The sequence below is a fragment of the Podarcis liolepis genome (assembly GCF_965112155.1).
Source record: "Podarcis liolepis genome assembly, chromosome: 1".
In the NCBI taxonomy this organism is placed as follows: Eukaryota; Metazoa; Chordata; class Lepidosauria; order Squamata; family Lacertidae; genus Podarcis; species Podarcis liolepis.
In genome coordinates this window covers 136,184,707-136,205,412 of record NC_139554.1, presented here as the reverse complement: position 1 = coordinate 136,205,412, position 20,706 = coordinate 136,184,707, and the positions used below count along the sequence as shown (strand labels likewise).

Here is a 20,706-nt window from a genome sequence, read left to right as displayed (position 1 = left end):
AGGCTGGGAGGATGGGAGAAGGAACTTTGGGAGCGCATTTGGCCCAGGCAGACTTCCTGGGCTCTCCCGAGTTTCTTAAAGGGAGAAACGGGTGTAAAACAGAGAGACCCTCGGAGGAGTTTCTGCCTCCTTCGCCCGCCTCTGCATGCAGCGGGCTCTCCCCTGGCCCCCCTCGGAGCACTCACGCTTGCTCTGGCCGGCCGGCACCGGGGGCTGGACGATGTGCTGGGCTTGCCGGCGGGTCTTCTCGGCCGGGACCTTGGTGCTCTGGACTCCGGCCCCCCAGGAGAGGCTCAGCAGCACGAGAAGCAGCCGGCGGGACGGGGGGCTGCCGGGCATCTTCGCGATCTGATGGGGGGAAGCCGAGCGGACCTCGGAGAAAGCGCCTCTTCCTTGCGCGGTTGGGGTTGGGGGGCTCCTTGCTGCTCGCCCCTCTTTCCGCTCGGGCTGCCTCTTGCTCCGACCTTGCAGCTGGCGAGAAGGGCAGCGCGCTGGGTCCCGGCGGGCTTATATGGAGGTCCTGGCGCCGGAGACCCCGCGCGGGGAAGGGGGGGGGCGAGGAGGAGCCGCCGGGACACCCCTTCGGAAGGGCCAGCCGCTCGCTGATTGGCCCGGGCCGGCGGGTGACGTGGTGGGGAGTTGCATTCCAGGGCGAACAAAAGACGCGGCGGGCGGGTGCGCGAGGGGCGAGCCGAGTTGGGGGGCCGGGGGGGGCACCCTCGCCAGATCGCCGCCTGCAGCCCCGCCCGAAGGAACTCCAGCCTCAAAGCCGCCCAGGGGGGGGGGGCAGAGCACAACCTGAAGCAGCGGGACACAGCAAGACATCGTGGCCCCTGAGCCGGACCCCCCCCAGGGCCCCTTGCCCCCCCCCACACCTTGCCCTGTCCGGGAAAAGGGCTGAGAGAACAGGAGGGAGCGAGCGGATCGGCCGCCTTGCCCCCAGCCAGACCCCTGGGTCCATCTAGCTCGGGGCTGCGGACACGGGCTGGCAGCAGTGGCCCGGCGGGGCTGGGGACCAGGAGATGCCGGGGGTGAACCCCAAGACCCTGTGCTGGCAAGGCAGGAGCTGCGGGGCTTCCCCTAGAACCCCCCCCCAACCCAGCCCCCCGCCCTTGCACAATCCCGCCCAAGCATTGCGAATGAGGGTTGCCCTGCGCCCGGGATTTCCCGGACACAGACGGAAATCGGCCGTCGGAAACAGGGTCTGGGTGGGAATCGGGTTGCTTATGTCCGTGAAAATGTGGGTGTATGGCAACCTACGCCAGGAGTGTCGATTTTGACGAATGTCATTAAAAATAGCTCCTACATTTTGCAAGAAAGCAAACTTTGGGTGAAACTTTAAAAAGCTCAACAGCTGGTCAACTGGTCCAGTTCATCTCAAAAGTAATATACAAGCTTATGAGTTGCGCAGGTAGAATTCCCACAAAGCAACAGAGAAGCAAGCGGCACTCCTCCTCAAGTTTCATTCCATGTTACTTTGCATTCTCATAATAAACTCAAAACCAGATCAACTTCAGAACTTCATTGACTACTTTGAAAATATTGTTGAAAATGCTCCCACCAAGCAATGTGTATGACACATTTATAATTCATTGCTTTGAGTGGCAATTAATTAATTAATTATAAATTTGGATACAGTCCCTAGTATGTCATTCAGTTTGACATAAGCCTTCTGTCAATGCAATCCTCGCGTCATTTTTATTTTTATCTAATAAATAAGAGAACTGCGAATGTGTTTTGTCCCAAGTCATGCCAGTGAGGGAATGACTGAGAAGTGAACCTCATGATTTGGTTGTAAAATAATTGTCAGAATCCTTTCCAAAATTGTATTTGTTCTAACACAATTATTTCCAGTTGTTTTTGCCAACTGTGCTCTAATTCAAAATAATCTTCAAAATATCTTCAAAAGTAGACATGTAAAATCATCCAAAACTGGAAATACCTCACATATTCATATTCAGGATTAAACGTTCATTTGCAGAATGCAACCCTTGCTGTCTGGTTGTGTAGTTTTCGGTAAAAAGATGCATAGTTGAACATCTACCCACACAAAGAAATACTGCTTATACAATTTATTTAAAACATTTGGTTAGTGGCATCTACAAACTCTGAATACGAACATCAAGTGCCTTATGGGAAGGCATGTGGAAAGACTACCAGACGCTACACCTGCATGTGTGGATCATAGCCCTAAAGGAAGAGGTGATGTTACAGTCTGGTCATGCAGCCACTTTCTCCCAGAACTGAATTGGGAGGGGGGACGGGCGTTCGGAGGATTGGCTAGCAGACAATGGAGCTCCATTCATAAATACAGTCAACAGCAGACTGATCTGGCCAGACTTTCAACTTGGATACCAGATGGCTAGGAGGTTCAGAACCCATGAATTACCCCAAAAGGAAGCATAGAGATTAGCAATATAGAAATATTTTCTAAAGAACCCATGATGCTAATCTGAATTTCCCTTATTTTTCACATGTTTCCTAATATACAAAACCATTCATTTTGGAGAAATTTACGATATGAAATGGCTTGATATTTTTCTACATGTGTACCTTGCAGTGTGCACATGTATACCACATGTATACCATGTATACCACATGTATACCACATGTGCACTACAACCCTAACAATGTCACCTCGGAAGTAATTTCTGTTCCATTTAATAAGGCTTACTGTCAGCTAAATGGGGTTAGGATTGCAACCTTGGAAAACTTTTCCTGCAAACTTATTGTTAACAGCAACACAATTTCTTTCCTGGTATAATGTTGAAACAGCTAAATAATTAAATTCTAATATCAGGTAAAGTCTTTAAACAGCATTCATGAATATTGGTAAGTCCATATTAGACATGTCTGTCAGAGGGAGAGAAAGGGATTCAGTTTGCAAGGCAGGTCACTATTGTTATCTTCCTGTTGTGAGAGGCTTGGCTGAGACAGGGTGGGTTGCCTAAGGCCACCAAGTGAGTTCATGGCTAAAGTCAGAGGTGAACCATAGTTCTCAGCTTGCCTTGTGCCTGCCATGCAGCAGTTCACTTCACTCGCACTCATGTGAGGTGGATGTGATGCAATGGATAAAAAGATGGGCTGCCCAGCAGTGATGCTCACTGGGCGAACTTTGTCAAATGTCTAGCCTCCTGCAAAGATTTAATGGAGAAATCAATGGACAAAACTAGAATTGGAAAGCTCTTCCACAGTGAATACTATTTTAGAGATGATTAATAATCTGATTCTTAAATTACATTTTTCACATAGGTATGGGTTCAACTCACAATAATGAATATTTGCCTTTTAAAAATCACATCTGTGACCTGACTTTTGCATTCTTCTGCTGACATTATGCTAACTCATTGTCCTTAGATTTAAACCCAATGTAATGTTTTGATATTCACAAGCTCGACCATCTTGGTTTGGGTCTGTCAAGTCAAGGAGATCCCATAAATCTTTACACCACACCAAAAGCATTAAGAGGGAAAATGCTATGGGCTGCTAGACATCAATTTTTCCTCCCTGTTTTAGAAAGTCAGTAGTGTGTGCTCTGGTTTGCAACTGGGATTTTAATAAGCCAATGGAGATTAAAAATAAGTAACCTTCTGTATCTTTGCTTAATGGTAATGTTTAACCCAAACATTTAGCTGCCTTTTAGTTACATTTCCTGACCCTTAATGGGGTCAAATGCCCTCCTTTTCATCTGGTTACAAATTCTTGGGCTTCAGACGGGACAGTCAGAGGGACTCTTTAAAAAAAGTCATTTTCCTTTTAGATTCCTTGTTTATTCTAGAAACCACCCCAAGCATGCTTAAGATATTCTCCTGACTTGCCTTACCCAATGGGATTGTCTGCCAATAAAACTCACACCCAGTAAGATAAATTCTTCTCTCTTACTCACAGTGGACAGTCTTATTTACTTGGGATTACATGTGTGGGTGACTGGGAGCACAATTTGTTCCATTGATTAAGCTACTCAGGCTGCATCAATTCCAGGCAGTATTTGGGGCCAAATGAGTATGGGTGAACTCCCACTTATGGTTTTCCTTCAGAGATAATATCTCTTTGTAGACGCAGGGCATCTGCTTTGCCTCCTCAATCACACCCCACTGGCAACCATTTCCCCACTTCACGTAGCAGTGAATGGTCTCTCCCAACAAGGAAGGGAACACAGATAGCGGTGCTATGGCCATCAATCAACTGATCTAGTTACTCAAAAGCCTAGAACCTTGTGGTGATTCCCATAATGTTGCTTGTCTAATTATTTTATCCTCAATACCAGGCAGCAGACAATTTTAAACCTGAGAGTGGAGGGGCAACCTTATGTCTGAACTGAACAAGCACAGGAAATCATTGTGCAATCACTGATTTATCTGCTATCTCCTTCTTCTCCCTGTCATGTGGAAATCTCACTAAAACAGGATTTCTTCCCATGACACATTGAGACCCAGCAGTGCTGCCTGGAGTTATCAGATGTTTTGCAAGAGCCGCTGTTGTGAGCTGGAAGTGAAACTCTGTGAGGCCAGGAGCTGAAATCTTTGCATTTCTGGTGCCTGGCAGTGGCTAACTGAATACTGAATATTCAGCAGTAAACACCAGGTTTTCATGGGGAAAGTGGCAGGATGGGCAGTGTGTGTGGGGACCACTCAGACCTGTGATTTGAAATCACTTGAAATCATAGTGCAAACGGAAGTTAGGTTTTGTAGAACTCAGCAAGGAAGAAGCATAAGGACAAAAGTCATTGACTCTGGTTCCACGTACCGTTGAGCTCCCTGCCTTCTGCCCTTCCAGTTCCAATGGACACCAGCCACCACACAGTGATGTAAGCAAATGTTTGGTTTTCTGGTGTTCCCAGAGCTCTGTTGTACTAGAACTCTCAAATGCCATTATACTACCACTCTGAATTCAAGACAAAACTAAACATTACAAGGAAGACAAGGGGGTGGCTGTTGCTGCAGCACCAGGTCCATTTTCCCCTCCCGGTCTGTAATATCCAGTACAGCTTACCTCATGTCCTGACATCATTACAGTGTACACTACCAGGGACTGCAAATAATGCTTAATTGAGGCATGGAAACACACAGTGGAATGACATTCGGCCATGGAGTAAGTTGTGCTAGATGTTATGGTGGAATTCAATTTAGCTTGGTCCTTTTGGGAAATAGCTCTGGGTTCCTTGCAGTTAGCATTGCATGCAGATTAAATGTTTTGCTGGAACTATGTAGTGTTGGTACCGAGAGGGATGCAATAAGCATTTATATAACCAGTGGCGTAGCGTGGGGGGTGCAGGGGGGGCCGGCCGCACCGGGCGCAACATCTGGGGGTTAGGGTTAGGGGGCGCAAATCCACGGGTTAGGGGGTACAAATTACTTGCCTTGCCCCGGGTGCTGACAACCCACGCTACGCCACTGTAGATAACACAGTTTCTTTATTCAAAGTGCTACATGTACATTATCCTGGTGTAATCCTCACAGCTCTGCAAGCAGAATGGTTGTCCTAACATTAAGACTGAGAGGTTGAAACAGAATGAATGACTTGCTGCTTAAGGCCAACTAGTCTGTTCATGGCAGGGATGAGAACTGAACCAGGGACATATCCTGATTTATTACTTTCTCCATTATATTACCTCTCTAGAGCTTGCCTTCTGATGGTCACATTTCTTGCATGTTTTGACTAAACCTAGAAGACTCCTGACTTGCTAGCACTCACAACCAGCAGAGTGCTAATGTCTCTGCAGGCTATATCCGTTTATCCCTTCTTGGGTGGGCAGCTTTGCGGGTGAGCCCCAGGCCTGCCTTGTGAACTGGCATACTGCAGGCCAGATCATCCCCCACCACCAAATGGTGGCAGGAATTGGAGGGCGTTCCCTGGGCATGAAACCACTCCCAATAGTGGTACTTGGCCCCGCAACCCAGGACCAGGATAAATTTCGGGCTTGCCAGAATCTTGGCCTCTTTTTTCGCTGTTCCGGTTCTCCTACCCACACTCCCTCAGGTTATGGATGTTGCAGATGGTACAACCTTGCTATGGATGATGTTGGTCACCATATTTTGGGGCCAGGCAGGAATTTCCCCCATCTGGCAGATTGGCACCAGCCATTTGGTTTTTGCCTTCCTCATAGCAATCGTCACAACTTTGTAAGGCATTGAGTAAGCCTAGGTCTTGGTTGGAGGGGAGGTTTAGCCTCTGCCTGCCCCTCCACGGGTAAAAGTGTATCCTGTTAAAAGTATCTGGGAGGAGTGGCTCCTGTCCGGTGCTCAGACAGGGGCTGGGGCCAGACCACTCCTCCAACTTGGAGGCTGCTCCAATTTGACGCCGGTCATAGGGCATCCCTTCCAGCTGGCTTCACCCTTAGTGACACCACCAGCAGACGGGCTGGCGTGATATACGCACTTGCTTACCCCAATGCCTATAGCCAAACCTTCACATCTGTAACCAATAAAGTTGTGGCCTTATTTGGTCCCAAAACCAATATTCTGTGTGTTGTCAAGTTATTTGAACCCTAGGGAACTAAGTGGTCACGGGGCCTCGACACGCAAATATACCGGTATGTTTGCTTAACAGGGCAGCCCCCTTTTTTTTTACAGTACATGAGATTCTCTGGGGATACCCCCCTGGGACTTCACCCCACATGCAAATGTGGCTCTTAACATATTTTCCTTTTCATAGAATCCTAGAATCATAGAATCATAGAGTTGGAAGAGACCACAAGGGCCATCGAGTCCAACCCCCTGCCAAGCAGGAAACACCATCAGAGCACTCCTGACATATGGTTGTCAAGCCTCTGCTTAAAGACCTCCAAAGAAGGAGACTCCACCACACTCCTTGGCAGCAAATTCCACTGTCGAACAGCTCTTACTGTCAGGAAGTTCTTCCTAATGTTTAGGTGGAATCTTCTTTCTTGTAGTTTGGCTCCATTGCTCCGTGTCCGCTTCTCTGGAGCAGCAGAAAACAACCTTTCTCCCTCCTCTATGTGACATCCTTTTATATATTTGAACATGGATATCATATCACCCCTTAACCTCCTCTTCTCCAGGCTAAACATGCCCAGCTCCCTTAGCCGTTCCTCATAAGGCATCGTTTCCAGGCCTTTGACCATTTTGGTTGCCCTCCTCTGGACACGTTCCAGTTTGTCAGTGTCCTTCTTGAACTGTGGTGCCCAGAACTGGACACAGTACTCCAGGTGAGGTCTGACCAGAGCAGAATACAGTGGCACTATTACTTCCCTTGATCTAGATGCTATACTCCTATTGATGCAGCCCAGAATTGCATTGGCTTTTTTATCTGCCTGCAACTACAGAAAAGTGTGGCTGCAGTTACTTACTGTTTTCTTCTACACCCTGGTGTGAAACCTCTGGTCAAATTCTCCCCTGCAAATGATTCACAGCAGCAGTGTACTAGCAGTGGTGGAGGAAGAGGAGTGCGGGGGCGACTGCCCCGCCCCTGGCAGCGTGATCCTGGTGGGGTACCATCACGGCTGCCCCCCACCACCCGCACTGGGCACCATGCCCCTGCAGGTAGTGTGCCATGCCCCCAGGACTCACGCCGCCCCACCCCCGCCTGTTCTCCGCCCCCCGGTGCCAGAGCATGAAGCTCCACCACTGAGTACTAGGCCTATTATTTGAGAGCAAGTTTCCTTTGTAACTTAGTAACTGTAACTTCCATATAATGTTTAAGATATTAGTTACAGTTGGAGCATATTGGAGTTTGTATTGATGAAATCTAAGTTTTTCTGTGACATCCAAAATACTTTTTAAAAGCTGATCTTTGATTTAACAGTGGGTTGCAATAATAACTAAAATTTAGTTATTGCAACAACTGATTTCATCTCCCAATTATACTCAAGTTGTATGTAAGGCACTATAGCCCTACTGATTTCAATGGAACTAAAATAAGTTTGCCTTAAGTTATTTGTGGATTAGTGAGCTACGTGGAATTAAAACTCAGCTAGGACTGAATCCTGAACCTTTAAAAGTAATTGGACTTCTCCAGTCAATTTCAGCAGGAGCTGGATTGCTTGCTAAGACTTAGGTTAAGAACAGTTAAAGGAAATTATCTACTACCATGTACTTAACAGAAGTGAAGTCCAAGAGAGTTCTGCTTGTTCAGTGGCAGCCAAAAATCCAGTCCCGTGCTTCAAGAAAAGAAGCAGAAGAAAAACAGTTCATCCCGTGTCACAAGTGACCCTGGCAGATGTCAGTACAGATGACATTTGAGATCCAGCTATTGCGGTGCTACTGTTGAATTAAATGCTGGCAGTTCCACTTGAACAAAATGATTAATATACAACGTCTTTGACTTTTTTCTGTAGCACTTGAACATTTTGGGAGTTGAAATGGTTCAGGATGTTTTGTCAGTTCTGCTGCCTGGTAATCTTGAATCCAGCTGCAATCCAGCCATTAGTTGCCAAACACATCAACTTTATTAACTTGCACCACTTTCTCTGGGGCAAGACTAAATGTTATAATTCTAAGGCACTTAAAATATGTCTACTTTGTCCTATTTAAGGGGTGCTTAGAATAATTTTATAGAAAGGTAACATACAATAATATATAATCAGGCTGTAGTCCTAAATAAGCTTCCTATGGTGTGAACTCAGATCAGCATAGTGGACTTTACCTGTGAATAAATATGCATAGGGTTATGCTGTTAAAAAAAACCATAACCCAACCCTATGAAGATCTGTGGCAAAAAACAGTTTATACATCCTTCACCACCCAAATATTTATGATTGCATACAAATTTGTAAACAATGCTAAGATTTGGAAAGAAGATCCAGGAATCCTTTTCTAGGGTCACATCTGCATCATACATTTAAAGCATATGACTTCCCCCAAAGCATCCTGGGAACTGTCACCTCTCACAGAGATACAATTCCCAAAAATTACAGTTTCCAGGATTCTTTAGGGAAGGTTTTCAAACTTTTGGAGTCCACGGCTCCCTTGACCAACTACATTCTTTCTGCTGCACCCCTGTGGGGCTCAGGAGCCCAGTTATGTCACCCCTAGCCTGCAGAGCTTTCAGCCTCTCACCCTTTTTTGAATTTCTCCCTTGTGGAGTGTTTCCTCAGCCTCCTCTCCTCTCCTCTCCCCTCTCCTTGGGAGTCCTCCAGGCAACTGCTGCTGCCCCTGGTCTCCCTTGCTCCAAAGAGAGGTGCCTTCCAGAGCCACCATTCACTTGTTGAGTTTATAGCCAGGGCTGCTACAATAAACAGCTGTGCAAGCCTTTGGGAGGCAGAGACAGGAGAGGGCATCAGAGGAGGGAGGCAAGGAAATAGGGACAGAGGCCAGTGTTGCCTGCAGCACCCCTGACTACCATTCAAGGCACCCCAGGGTGCCACGGCACACAGGTTGAAAACCACTGCTTAGGGGAAGCCTTGTGGATGCAGGACCAGTCCAAGACCTTTTGGTGCCTGAAGTGAAAGACAAAGTGGCATCCCCACCCCAGCCAGGGAAGAAGGGGTGAGTCAAGATCTACATAAGGAGCAAGTACTACATTGGGATCCACTGCCCCCTGCCACTGAGGCAGCTAGGAATCTTGCCTCACAAATGGGCCGGTCCTGCATGGATGTGACCTAAGCGTGCACTTGCCATGCCTTCTACATGTAATTTTACAATGACATTGTAAGCCAGTTGTAATCCTTGCATGTTTTCCCAAGGTTCGTCCATCTTTTTTCTTACAGAATAAACTCTGAGATTCGTGTAGGTTAAGCTGCAAGACCGCAATTTGCTAACCTCGTGCTGCAGGTATTATTGTAATTTTTTAATCACGCACAGCAGAACAACACAGTGACCAAGAAGAGAAAATTAAACTGAAAAGTTTTGTAGATGGATAGGGAAACTGAGTAGATATGACTGGATCCAGCTGCGCCATTGACTAGCTCATCAGATGTCCAATGGGACACCTTTAGTCTGTTTCATATATGTTTTTATTATATTGTAAATCACTTAGGGATGCCTCATGGTAAGTGATTCATAAATAAATAAATAAATAAATAAATAAATAAATAAATAAATAAATAAATCAGACACCATCATGTGAAATTCAGATGAGATTTGCAGCCCAATTTGTAACCGTGTTTACTAAGACATCATCCTAGCTGCAGTCCTTTTAGCCTTTTAAAAATCAATACCACGCACATGCAATTTTACTGCTTCACAAATTGTAAACACACACAAGCATGCACCAAAAACAGGGTGTCAAAGTGTCACGGAGAGGAGCAGCGCCATATTGGGAGAAAGGTGTATGTGGCAACCAATCGGGAAGGGAGGGGTCAGCTTTGCCCCAGCGGCTATGCCATGCCCAGCATGAGAATGGAAGATAGCAAGATAGCCCTAAGTGTGGCTGGTGGTGCATTAAAATTCCTCTTGTAGCCTACAGTGGAAGAACAATTGTTGGAACCCCCCCCCCCCTTTACTCATATTGGTTTCTTGCAGTTGACACAGGGAAAACAGAGAGTGGAGGTAGCCTTTCTGCACATTGATTCACAAACCTAAGAGGGCCTTTAAGCATATACATGTGTCGTAACAGTTGACTGTCTTTCTCCCCCTTAGCCACATCTGTTCCTCCAATTGCCTCATAAACCACTGAAGAAATTCAGACAAGTTTTGGCATGATGAGCAATATGCCCCTCTGAGTTAGGGAAAGTTCATGTCCAGTTCACAGCTAGGAACCCTTCTTTCTCGAGTCTTCATCTGGAGTAGCACTTTTTCAATACATACTTTATTGTGAAGAGACTTTGTGATTCAGTCCAATAGAGCCAAGGAGCTGGTCTGTATGCTATACTCACTAGGGAGACTGGTAGCCTCATTATCTCTCCCTCTCGTTCAGTTTTCCCATTCAAAAAGGTGGGGAAACAAGGCCATGGGCAAACATTCAGCCAGGGCCAGCCCAAGACATATTGGCAACTGAAGTGAACCTCAAAATGATGCTCCCTCCTGCCAGGGAAGAAAGTGAGTGAAGAATAGGGGTGGGGAGGAGACCAGCAGCACTTTTTATTCACCAAGAGGCCTCTGTAGAAGCAGCATTCAGTGGGTGGGTGGGTGGGTGGGTGGGGCTGCCAAGGAGGGGGCAGATCCAGCCTTGAAGGAGTGCGCTACACCTGTTCCTGCCAGCTGCAGCAGCTGCAGCATTTCTTGGAGGCTGGATCTGCTGCCCCTGTGGATCCTTCTGCCCGAGGCAATTGCCTCACCTTGCCTCATGAGTGGGCTGGTCCTGGATTCATCCACATACAGTGCAGAGTGGAAGAAACCAAAAGTCCCGTATACAACTGGAGAAGCTTTCTACATGCATGGGATCCATTCATTCATTAATGCAGGGCAAGCATCATGCACAGGCAGCCTAGTATATACTTCTTGTTGTTTAGTCGTTTAGTCGTGTCCGCTTCTTTGTGACCCCATGGACCAGAGCACGCCAGGCCCTCCTGTCTTCCACTGCCTCCCACAGTTTGGCCAAACTCATGCTGGTAACTTCGAGAACACTGTCCCACCATCTCTTTCTCTGTCATCCCCTTCTCCTTCTGCCCTCCATCTTTCCCAACATCAGGGTCTTTTCCAGGGAGTCTTCTCTTCTCATGAGGTGGCCAAAGTATTGGAGCCTCAGCTTCACGATCTGTCCTTCCAGTGAGCACTCAGGGCTGATTTCCTTCAGAATGGATAGGTTTGATCTTCTTGCAGTCCATGGGACTCTCAAGAGTCTCCTCCAGCACCATAATTCAAAAGCATCAATTCTTTGGCAATCAGCCTTCTTTACGGTCCAGCTCTCACTTCAATACATCACTTCTGGGAAAACCATAGCTTTTACTATACGGACCTTTGTTGGCAAGGTGATGTCTACTATATCCTAGTGTATACTTATGGCCTGCTTTGCAAATAACACCTTGAACATGTAGAGACCAAGGTCTGAGCACACAACCCTCTGCCCTACCTCTACACATTTTACCTGGGCTAGGTTCAGAAGATAGTCAAAATATTTCTATTTCTAACTCAGTCTTCCCCCAAAGAAGGCTTTCGAACTCTAACCCTAGCATATCTGCTCTGTGATTTGTGCATTGAATTAGTCCTGAACTTTTAGATATTCCTTATGGGGAGTTCAAGTTTTCTTTTGTTGGCACTGAAAGTTGATAATTGTTTGCACATGTTCTGTTGTAATCACTGCAGCACTCGTTTGGATAGCTCTGCCAAACGTATTAACTCATAACTCATTTCTGTGTTCACGAAATGAAATGTCTTGGTAGCTTGGCATGCCCAAAGTGGGTATGTTCAGCATGTGGCATGTTCAGCTTTATGGGGTTTATTGTATTTTGTCAATATTACGTTTACACAGCAATCCTAAGCACATAGATGCACATATAAATAGGCTGGATATAAAACTGAAGGGTCCTGCTCTCCCATTAGCTTTTAAATGCCATAGCAAGTCAGGGCTTTCATTCTCTCAGATGCCAATCCCTGGATTGCCAGTTTAGTTTAATGCTCTCTTTCAAATGCAGACACCTTGATGTTGTCATCACCTGCAGCCAAAGGAGAGGAGGATAAGGACCCTCACAAAGGATCCCCAGCTATTTCGTTTCTGCGGCAACAAGTTTCTTGTACTTGGCCAGCTCTTTTGTTTTGCAGGCAAAAGAGATTTTAAATATGAAGCTTATCTACCCTATCTGACCTTCTTAACACTGTCTTTCTGTGATCAGAATTACAGGGTTGGGGCCACCAAAAGCCCATTGAGTCTAACCACAATCTCAGAATGTTACCCCAGTGACCACTTGGTTTCTCCACTTTCATTGAAGAGCCTGCATCAACAATATCTATTGTAGTACATCACTTCATATTGTCTGATATGGCAACAGGAAAATAAGCCTTACCATATGCAACTTGTCAGGTGCATTTGGCAATTCATCTAGCTAGATTAGTTAATCCCTTTTTGCTGTCTGTTATATGTTTGTAAAAATTATAGAATGGGGTAAGAGCTTTGGAGCCTGAATATACAGAGTACTTCTGCTTTGAATTAACTTGAAGATACATGACTTGGAAAGACAGCAAATCTTATACTCTCCAGTCCAAACTCATATTTTCCATCTAGTCTGTTGCTGTACAGTAATATCATGGACATACTAGGTAAAAACAGAATTCCTTAAACAGTGTATCTTACAGATCTTCGCATTCATGTATTAAAAGGTAACCTGCTAAGTATGAGAAACGGTGTAGCGAAATATGTGAGGGCAGCATAGAGCTCCTGTTTCTATTTCTGCTGAGAAATATGGCACTTCTTTTCAACGACTTTTCTGAGAGGTGCAATGAGAGGAAAGAGTACCAGCCCTATCAATACTTTCCAATTAATTAGGAACATTAAGCTGTAGTGGGATTTTAGCAGCCTAAATGGGCACCGAATGGTAAGTGCTGAGGTCAAACTTTTAATCGAAATATTCTTGTTAAATTTCGTGTTACACACCCACCCACAACCACAGGCTGCTGCTTCTGTGCTGGCCTTTGTCAGCCTGGTGCCATCCAGATGTTTTAGACCAGGCATAGGCAAACTCAGCCCTCCAGATGTTTTGGGACTACAACTCCCATCATCCCTAGCTAACAGGACCAGTGGTCAGGGATGATGGGAGTTGTAGTCCCAAAACACCTGGAGAACCGAGTTTGCCTATGCCTGTTTTAGACCACAACTTCCATCAGCCCAAGTCAGCACCTGTTTTCCATCAGCCACATTGATTACTTTGGGACAGCCAATGTCTCTCTGCCTAGCCTACTTCACAGGGTTCTTGTGAGGAGAAATGGTGGAAGCATATATGCTGCCTTGAGCTCTTTGAAGAAAGGGGGGGAATATATCTAAATAGTAAAAATAACAACTAAACATCATTAATCCCCCATATACTTTCCCTCTGTGCAGTGTTTTTCTGCATTGGGAGAGGAACAGCTGGGGTGACTTTGAGAAGAAAATCAGTTGGCAGGAGAAGGGTCAAGGGCTCCTGGCCTCATCACCACATCTACTTGCTCTTCCAGAAGCCGCTTTGCCAAGAAGAAGCCACTGGGGGTTGTTACGTATCAGTGATCTTGAATCAATGGGGATTAGTTCCATGTAATGTCTACAGTTCATAAGTTAAATGGAAACTTACATCAGGGAGCTTATCTACATGTTGAATTGTTGTCTGTTTGTCTAGGGCTGGGGGTTGCAATTCCATGTTATGCCTAAATTCATGTTCACAAGTGTCATTTAAATTTTTAGCATTTGCCACATTCATCATTCAATATAATGGACTTAGAATGGACTTAAACCCGTTTGCTTTCCACTTGCTATCCTGTGTGAACAATGTTCACAAATGCGATGCACGAGTTTGAAACAAGCGGTTGGGCCAATGGGTTTAAGTTTTCACTACGAGAAGCAGAGTTGCAGCACATAATCTTACAAATCTGACAAATTTCTCTGGTTAAATACAGGCCTTGGTTGTGCAGTCTCATGTGCTCTTGTTGCAGGATTATTACATCTTTGATCACAATGTTTAGTACTGGGAACAGGAGTTATTTCTCCCACTGCAAGGGCTGAGTGGATATTGTTTGCACCTTGATTAGTGCATCACTGCCTGAGGTGAAACAGGTAGGTGCCGCCTTGCACATATGCTGTGCTGTGCACTGCCACCCCCGCCAAAGCCTGCTGTGGCTTCAGAGCTCCAGTGAGATCTCATGAAAGCACTGCAATATATCACAAGGTCTTGCTGGAACCCAGAAGCTGCTGCAGCCGCTTCCCTTCACTTTTCTGGTAGCAGCAGCCCTTAGATTCCCCCACCAGACTGCTCCAGTCTGCCTCACGGATGGGATGGCCCTGATCTTTAGCTTTAGGTCATGATGAATCAGAAGCTGTTCCTTACTGTAGAAGTTTCCCAAGCAGAAGCAGGCATATAAGCAAGATGGTTCTATCCCTCACATGTGGACGCATCATTCAAACATGGCGCTAGAGGGGTTTTTTGTATGCTTTGGAAGTTGTGCATGCCCTATTTAGCCAGATTTATTTAAAAGGGAAGGGGAAGCAAACAGCTCTGTATGTCTCCCCAACAGCAAAGCAACTGCCATTCCATTGCACTTGGGCGGCACGTTGTTGTGCTGTCACTACTGGAACTGGGCGTGCAAGAGCTTTGTACCAATGACAAAAAAAACACAGATTTATTTATTTATTTTATAAACTTTGTATTGTAACTGTAATTGTGATTGTAACAAACTCAAAATGGTTTACAAAAGGTGAAACAGTAAAATCAAGAAAAATGTACAACCCTGCCTTAAAGCATACAAGTTTTAAAAAAACTAAAGCACATTAAAATGACCTCAATTTTCTAAGCATCTGGGTAGTAATTCCATGCAGGGCAGCGGAACCACTGTCCACATCTCAAAGCTCCACCCCAGGTGTTGGCAGACCTTGCCACTCTGCTGGATGGGTCACACTTTGAATGTGTGAAAATGCTGAGAGGGTGGTATTGAGCTAAGTTTTATTTAGAGTGGAGCCACTGAAATCAATGGGTCCACTCTGAGTGAAATTTAGTCGATTACCATGCTTAATCTCTAACTTGGAAGACTTCAAAAGATATGGAGAAGAAATCTATGGGTCAGTCTTGCACTATCCATAATATGGAGCTGATAAAATGTAATTCATTTAGAGTGTTCCCAGGGTTCTTTGGGGGAAAATAATGTGCTTTAAATGTATGGTGTGAATATGACTCCCATTGTGTGATCCTATGCACACTTACCTGGGAGTAAGCTACACTCTAAGTTTCCTTGGACTTGCTTCCAAAGAAGCATGCTTACAATTGCGTTCCTAATCATTTATTGGAGATTTAGGTTTATCAGAAACTCTAATGACTGTTTTAATTACATTCACATGTGTGAGAAAATCTTTATTGGATTACCACGAAAGGGAACTCTTAAATGGAAGTCTCTTATTAAGATAGAAGGGAAGTACGAGATTCTTATCTGAAGCATGCAGATTGTTGGCTGAAGCTTCCATTGTCTGCTTTTAGAAACAAACACACTCATCTCCCACATAAATATCAGTTATCTTGATTAATTATTAGAGAACAGCAGGCTCAACTCCATTACATATTGTAGACTTTAAAAATAATAATAATTAAGCAGATACAGAACCTTCTCATCAGTTTCATGAACACGAAAAGCAATGCATCTTTGGTTCACCAATTTTATCAATTCAAATCAATGAATATCAAATCAATTATGCTTGGATGTAGCATAGTAGTTTTCAGAATTGTTGGACTTAAAACTGTTCACTTAAGACTGCAACACATAAGCAGCCACAGCATGAATTAGTGTCTGAAGCTGCCAGAATGTTGAAAACATTACTTGCTGCCTTGTTATACCTAGAGTTGGAAAATGGCCAGTATCAAACGTGTGTGTGTGTGTGTGTGTGTGTGTTGCACATGATAATTTAATAGCAGTGAAAAGGAAGTCTCTGAGCCATAAGCAACATTTTTTATAACTGCATGAGGATAGCACTGAATGTCTCACAATGGAAAAAGAATGTTTAATTGCATGTCCACTTCATATGCATTTAGTGAAATTCTTCTGTTGACCATCTTTCTTCCAAGATTTCAAAGACAGTACACTGGATTCTTGCACTGACATCATCAACAGTGTCCTCTTCTACTACCAGTAGCCTAGAAATGTCATTGCTAGTGGTTGAAGTTTACAGATTTCAAATGTTGGTATGAAATGTGAAGTTTTGATACGTCCCCAAAGTATTGTGAAATTCCTACTCAGCTTCCTGACTTCCACATCTCCTTTGAAGAACCTGGAATCAACATCCAGGCTGAAGGAAGAAAGCAGCCATCTGTATTCCTGTGAGCATTCGTCACATGCATCTGCCAGACGCACTTCCATTAAAAATATGGTTGTTCCCTTGTGATGATAACTCATCCTGACTGCTGTTGGACTAAATGCCATGGTGGATGTCAACAAACATAAGCAGCCACAGCACCACCCGGTCACATTTAAGCACTTTATATATTTTAGCATATATTTAACTCTTCCATTCAAGCCAATGGGACTCCTGCTAGATTGTGCCTCTCTTGTTTTATACACAAATTCGCTCTGTCTGCTTGGAAGAAGAGCCAAATATCCTACTGTATCTGCTGCTGCTGCTGGCCTCCTCCCTTGGACAGCTCTTAGCAACTGCTGGAGAGCGGGCAAGGAGGGAGGTTGCTGCCGCTGCAGCCCAGACCCATATGATGCACCAGCTCTGAGGGGCAGGCAGAAGACCGGGCCGCCCTGAGTGGGGAAAAAGAGGGAGTGGAAGACAAGAAGTCTTTATTTTTTAAAAATAGATAAATGCTTTGTGCGTCCGCATCTAATCTTGCCCCTTTCTAAAGTTTATTTACCGGTGTGTGCTTTTCTTTTTATAAATCTACCAAATAATAAAATAAAATTGTAGTCCCTATTTTCATCTGAGGAATGTTGGAAGATATGTGACTGGTGAGGTGTGTTCATTATTAATGGCTCTCTTTATGGAGCTACAGCCATGGAAGTAGCTGCCTCTAAGGAGAGGCCTGTAAGAGCATATCAAAGTTTTGATCAAGCCAGTGGATCTCCTGTAAAATGACTGTAACCTAGTTAGGAAAAAAATATGTGCACTGAAGATGGCTGTCAGCTGGCTCCACCCCCAGATGGATTTAGGCAGCAATATTGACTGACGCCAGGCTGGGGTCAATATTGACTGACCCCAAATCAATCAAGTCAGTCAATATTGACTGACCCCAAGAGAACCTGTCTTTCAGCCACTGCCACCATCAAGACCCACCTTCCTTGCTGTGGCTTCATCACTTCAAGATTATCGTGGAATGTGAAGTGTCCATCTAAAGGAAAACTGCTCATGAGGGCAAAAGTGGGGTGCTGCTTCTAGCTCTTGAGAATTGAAGCATTTCACATCTTTCAAAGACAGGGTGGAGAACAGGAGGAAAAGGCACCGATATTTAACCAATAATGACATACAGTCGTACCTCGGCTCCCGAACGCCTTGGGAGTCGAACATTCCAGCTCCCAAATGATTGAAAACTGGAAGTGTGATTGTTCTGGTTTTCAAACGTTCTTTTGGAAGCTGAACATCCAGCGGGGCATTCAGAAGCCGCACTTTGGAAGTCGAACGTTTCTAAAGTCAGACGGACTTCTGGAACGGATTCTGTTCGACTTTTGAGGTATGACTGTATTGGAATTTACTGCTCTGTGAGGAAGACTCTCTCCTCTGTGGGTGACAGGGGTACTGACTTTGGCCCCAGGTTATGGGTGCCCAATGACGTCTGTGACGTAACGTGATGTAACATGACACAACATGACATTGAAGTGGCTGGGAGAGATCATTAGGGGGCTTGGGCTGGGTGTTCACCAGCATGCAGATGATACCCAGCTCTACCTGGAACCAGTGAAGGTGGTGAATGTCCTGTGTGAGTGCCTGGAGACAGATGCAGGATGGATGGCAGCTAATAGATTGAAGTTGAATCCTGACAAGACAGAAGTATTGTTCCTGGAGCACAGGGGGTGGGCGGGGTGGGAGACTCTCTAGTCGTGAAGGATCAGGTGTGCAGCCTGGAAGTCATTTTGGACAGCAGTCCATGGCGTCACAGGTTAATTCTTTGTCCAGGGCAGCTGTCTACCAGCTCCAACTGGTACACTGCCTGATTAATTTCCTTTTTAAAAATTATGTGCCTTGTCTTCTTATGAAATCTTTAGGGAACATGGTTATTTATCTATCATCTATCTCTATCTATCTATCTATCTATCTATCTATCTATCTATCATCTATCATCTCTATCTATCATCTATCTATCTATCTATCTATCTATCATCTATCTATCTATCTATCTATCTATCTATCTATCTCTATCATCTATCTATCATCTATCTATCTATCTATCTATCTATCTATCTATCTATCTATCTCTATCTATCATCTATCTCTATCTATCTATCTATCTATCTATCTATATCTATCTATCTCTATCTATCATCTATCTATCTATCTATCTATCTATCTATCTATCTATCTATCATCTATCTATCTATCTATCTATCTATCTATCTATCTCTATCATCTATCTATCATCTATCTATATCTACTAACTGCCCTGATCTCTTGGGATGGGATAAGATATAAAGAGTGTATTCAACTAAGTTCTACTCTGAGCAAACCCAAAGAAATTAACAAATCTAATATCGCACATCTATTAACTCTACTGGATCTACTCTGAGTAACACTAGTGCTGAATACTACCCAAACAAGCAATACTGGCTGAAACAATGCTTCGTTAAGGTTGTAGAGTACAATTTTTTTGTAAATTGCAGTTTTTACATCTAATCAGTTGTGTCAGCATAACAGTAATGTAAGCAATGCAATTTGGACTTCCATGAGTTATCAAATTCCCCATGCCCTTTTTCTTATGTGCATCAGCAAGTTTTGGGTATGATGCAGCGGGGGGGGGGGGTGCACGGAAAGTAATGTATTAGTAGACACGTATTAGTTCACTAAAAAAAGAAGAAGCCCAAATTGCTTAGTCTGTATTAACCAAATATTATTGATGATCATATTCTGTATGGGACAGTGACAATAAAGATATTGTATCATATCCTGGTTCAGATTTGCAACCTAGGGATAGAAGATGATCTTACCCCACAACTCTACAACTGCACTTGAGCTGGCAAACAAAGTTCAGTGTAGTTTGATTCTATGATTTGTGAAAATTCAATAAATATCTTTTTTTAAAAAAACAAACAAACACAAAGTTCAGTGTAAGCAAGTGTAAAGTGGGCCAAAAAATAAAATGATCCACATATAGATCCCATGGAACTGGTAGATCCTGGGTTCTGGTAGACAGCTGAATGAAAATGTCAAACCAGTGCGTGGCAGCTGTGGAAAAAAGGCAAATTCCACGTTAAGGATAATTGGAAAGGAAACTAAAACTGCTGTTATACAAACTGCTGTGGTGTGGCTACCCTTGGAGTGCTGTGCACAATTCTGGTGCTGTACCTCAAAAATAATATTCCAGAGCTAGAAAAGGGCAACTCAAATTTACCAGGCAGTTGAAGCAACTCCCCTACCAGGAAAAAATTCAACACCTGAAGCATTTTATCTGTCAACAAACATGAGTACAGGTGGGAGGAAAATTAAATGAGTAGTCATCCAGAACTGACAGAAAATCATTACAACTACTGTAATGTTGTAACACAAAATATACCATGTAGATAAATTCCTGAGGGGCAGCAGTCATAATCTGCTTGGGAAAAACAACATATGGGGCCTAACTATACCTTACATGATGGTTATTCCCAACTTCTTTTTGAAAAGCAAAACTCCTATTGGTGGCTTCAGGTTGAGTGGCAGGTAAGGAGAATATTTTTTAACCTTCATCTTGCCAGCCATTTGTCCAAGTCCCTTCAACCTGCTCCAGCGGGAAGGATTTTGGAACAAGGGATGAATTTTGCGTTGACAAATAGCTGGCAAAGGAAGGATTAAACATCCTACTCTCAGCCCCACCTCATCCACCAATTTTCTCAACTTGAGTTGCTTCACTGTATTTTTTTAAGGCAGAAAAAAACCCACAATTATGAAATTACATATGATAATGTAGTTCAATTACTCAAAAGCACTCTTTGCCCTGAACGTGCCTCTAAAGACAAAGTTAGTCTGCTGGAGCAAACAAAGCTTTGCAACAGACGTTTGCCGTCTTCCTCCCTG

General features: G+C 44.4%; 1 protein-coding gene across 8 annotated transcripts in view; it reads right to left on the bottom strand.

The window, feature by feature from the left end:
* FN1 (fibronectin 1) overlaps positions 1 to 653 on the bottom strand; it is a 75,639-nt gene extending 74,986 nt beyond the window's left edge. For 4 of the 8 annotated variants that reach the window (XM_083471525.1, XM_083471527.1, XM_083471528.1 and 1 more), the window contains exon 1: positions 186 to 653. In XM_083471525.1, coding sequence (XP_083327651.1) covers positions 186 to 339 — 154 coding nt within the window. In that variant the 5' untranslated portion in view covers positions 340 to 653. The remainder of the gene's footprint in view (positions 1 to 185) is intronic. The other 4 variants (XM_083471522.1, XM_083471523.1, XM_083471524.1 and 1 more) reach the window with 1 other exon arrangement.
* Positions 654 to 20,706: the final 20,053 nt, after the last annotated feature.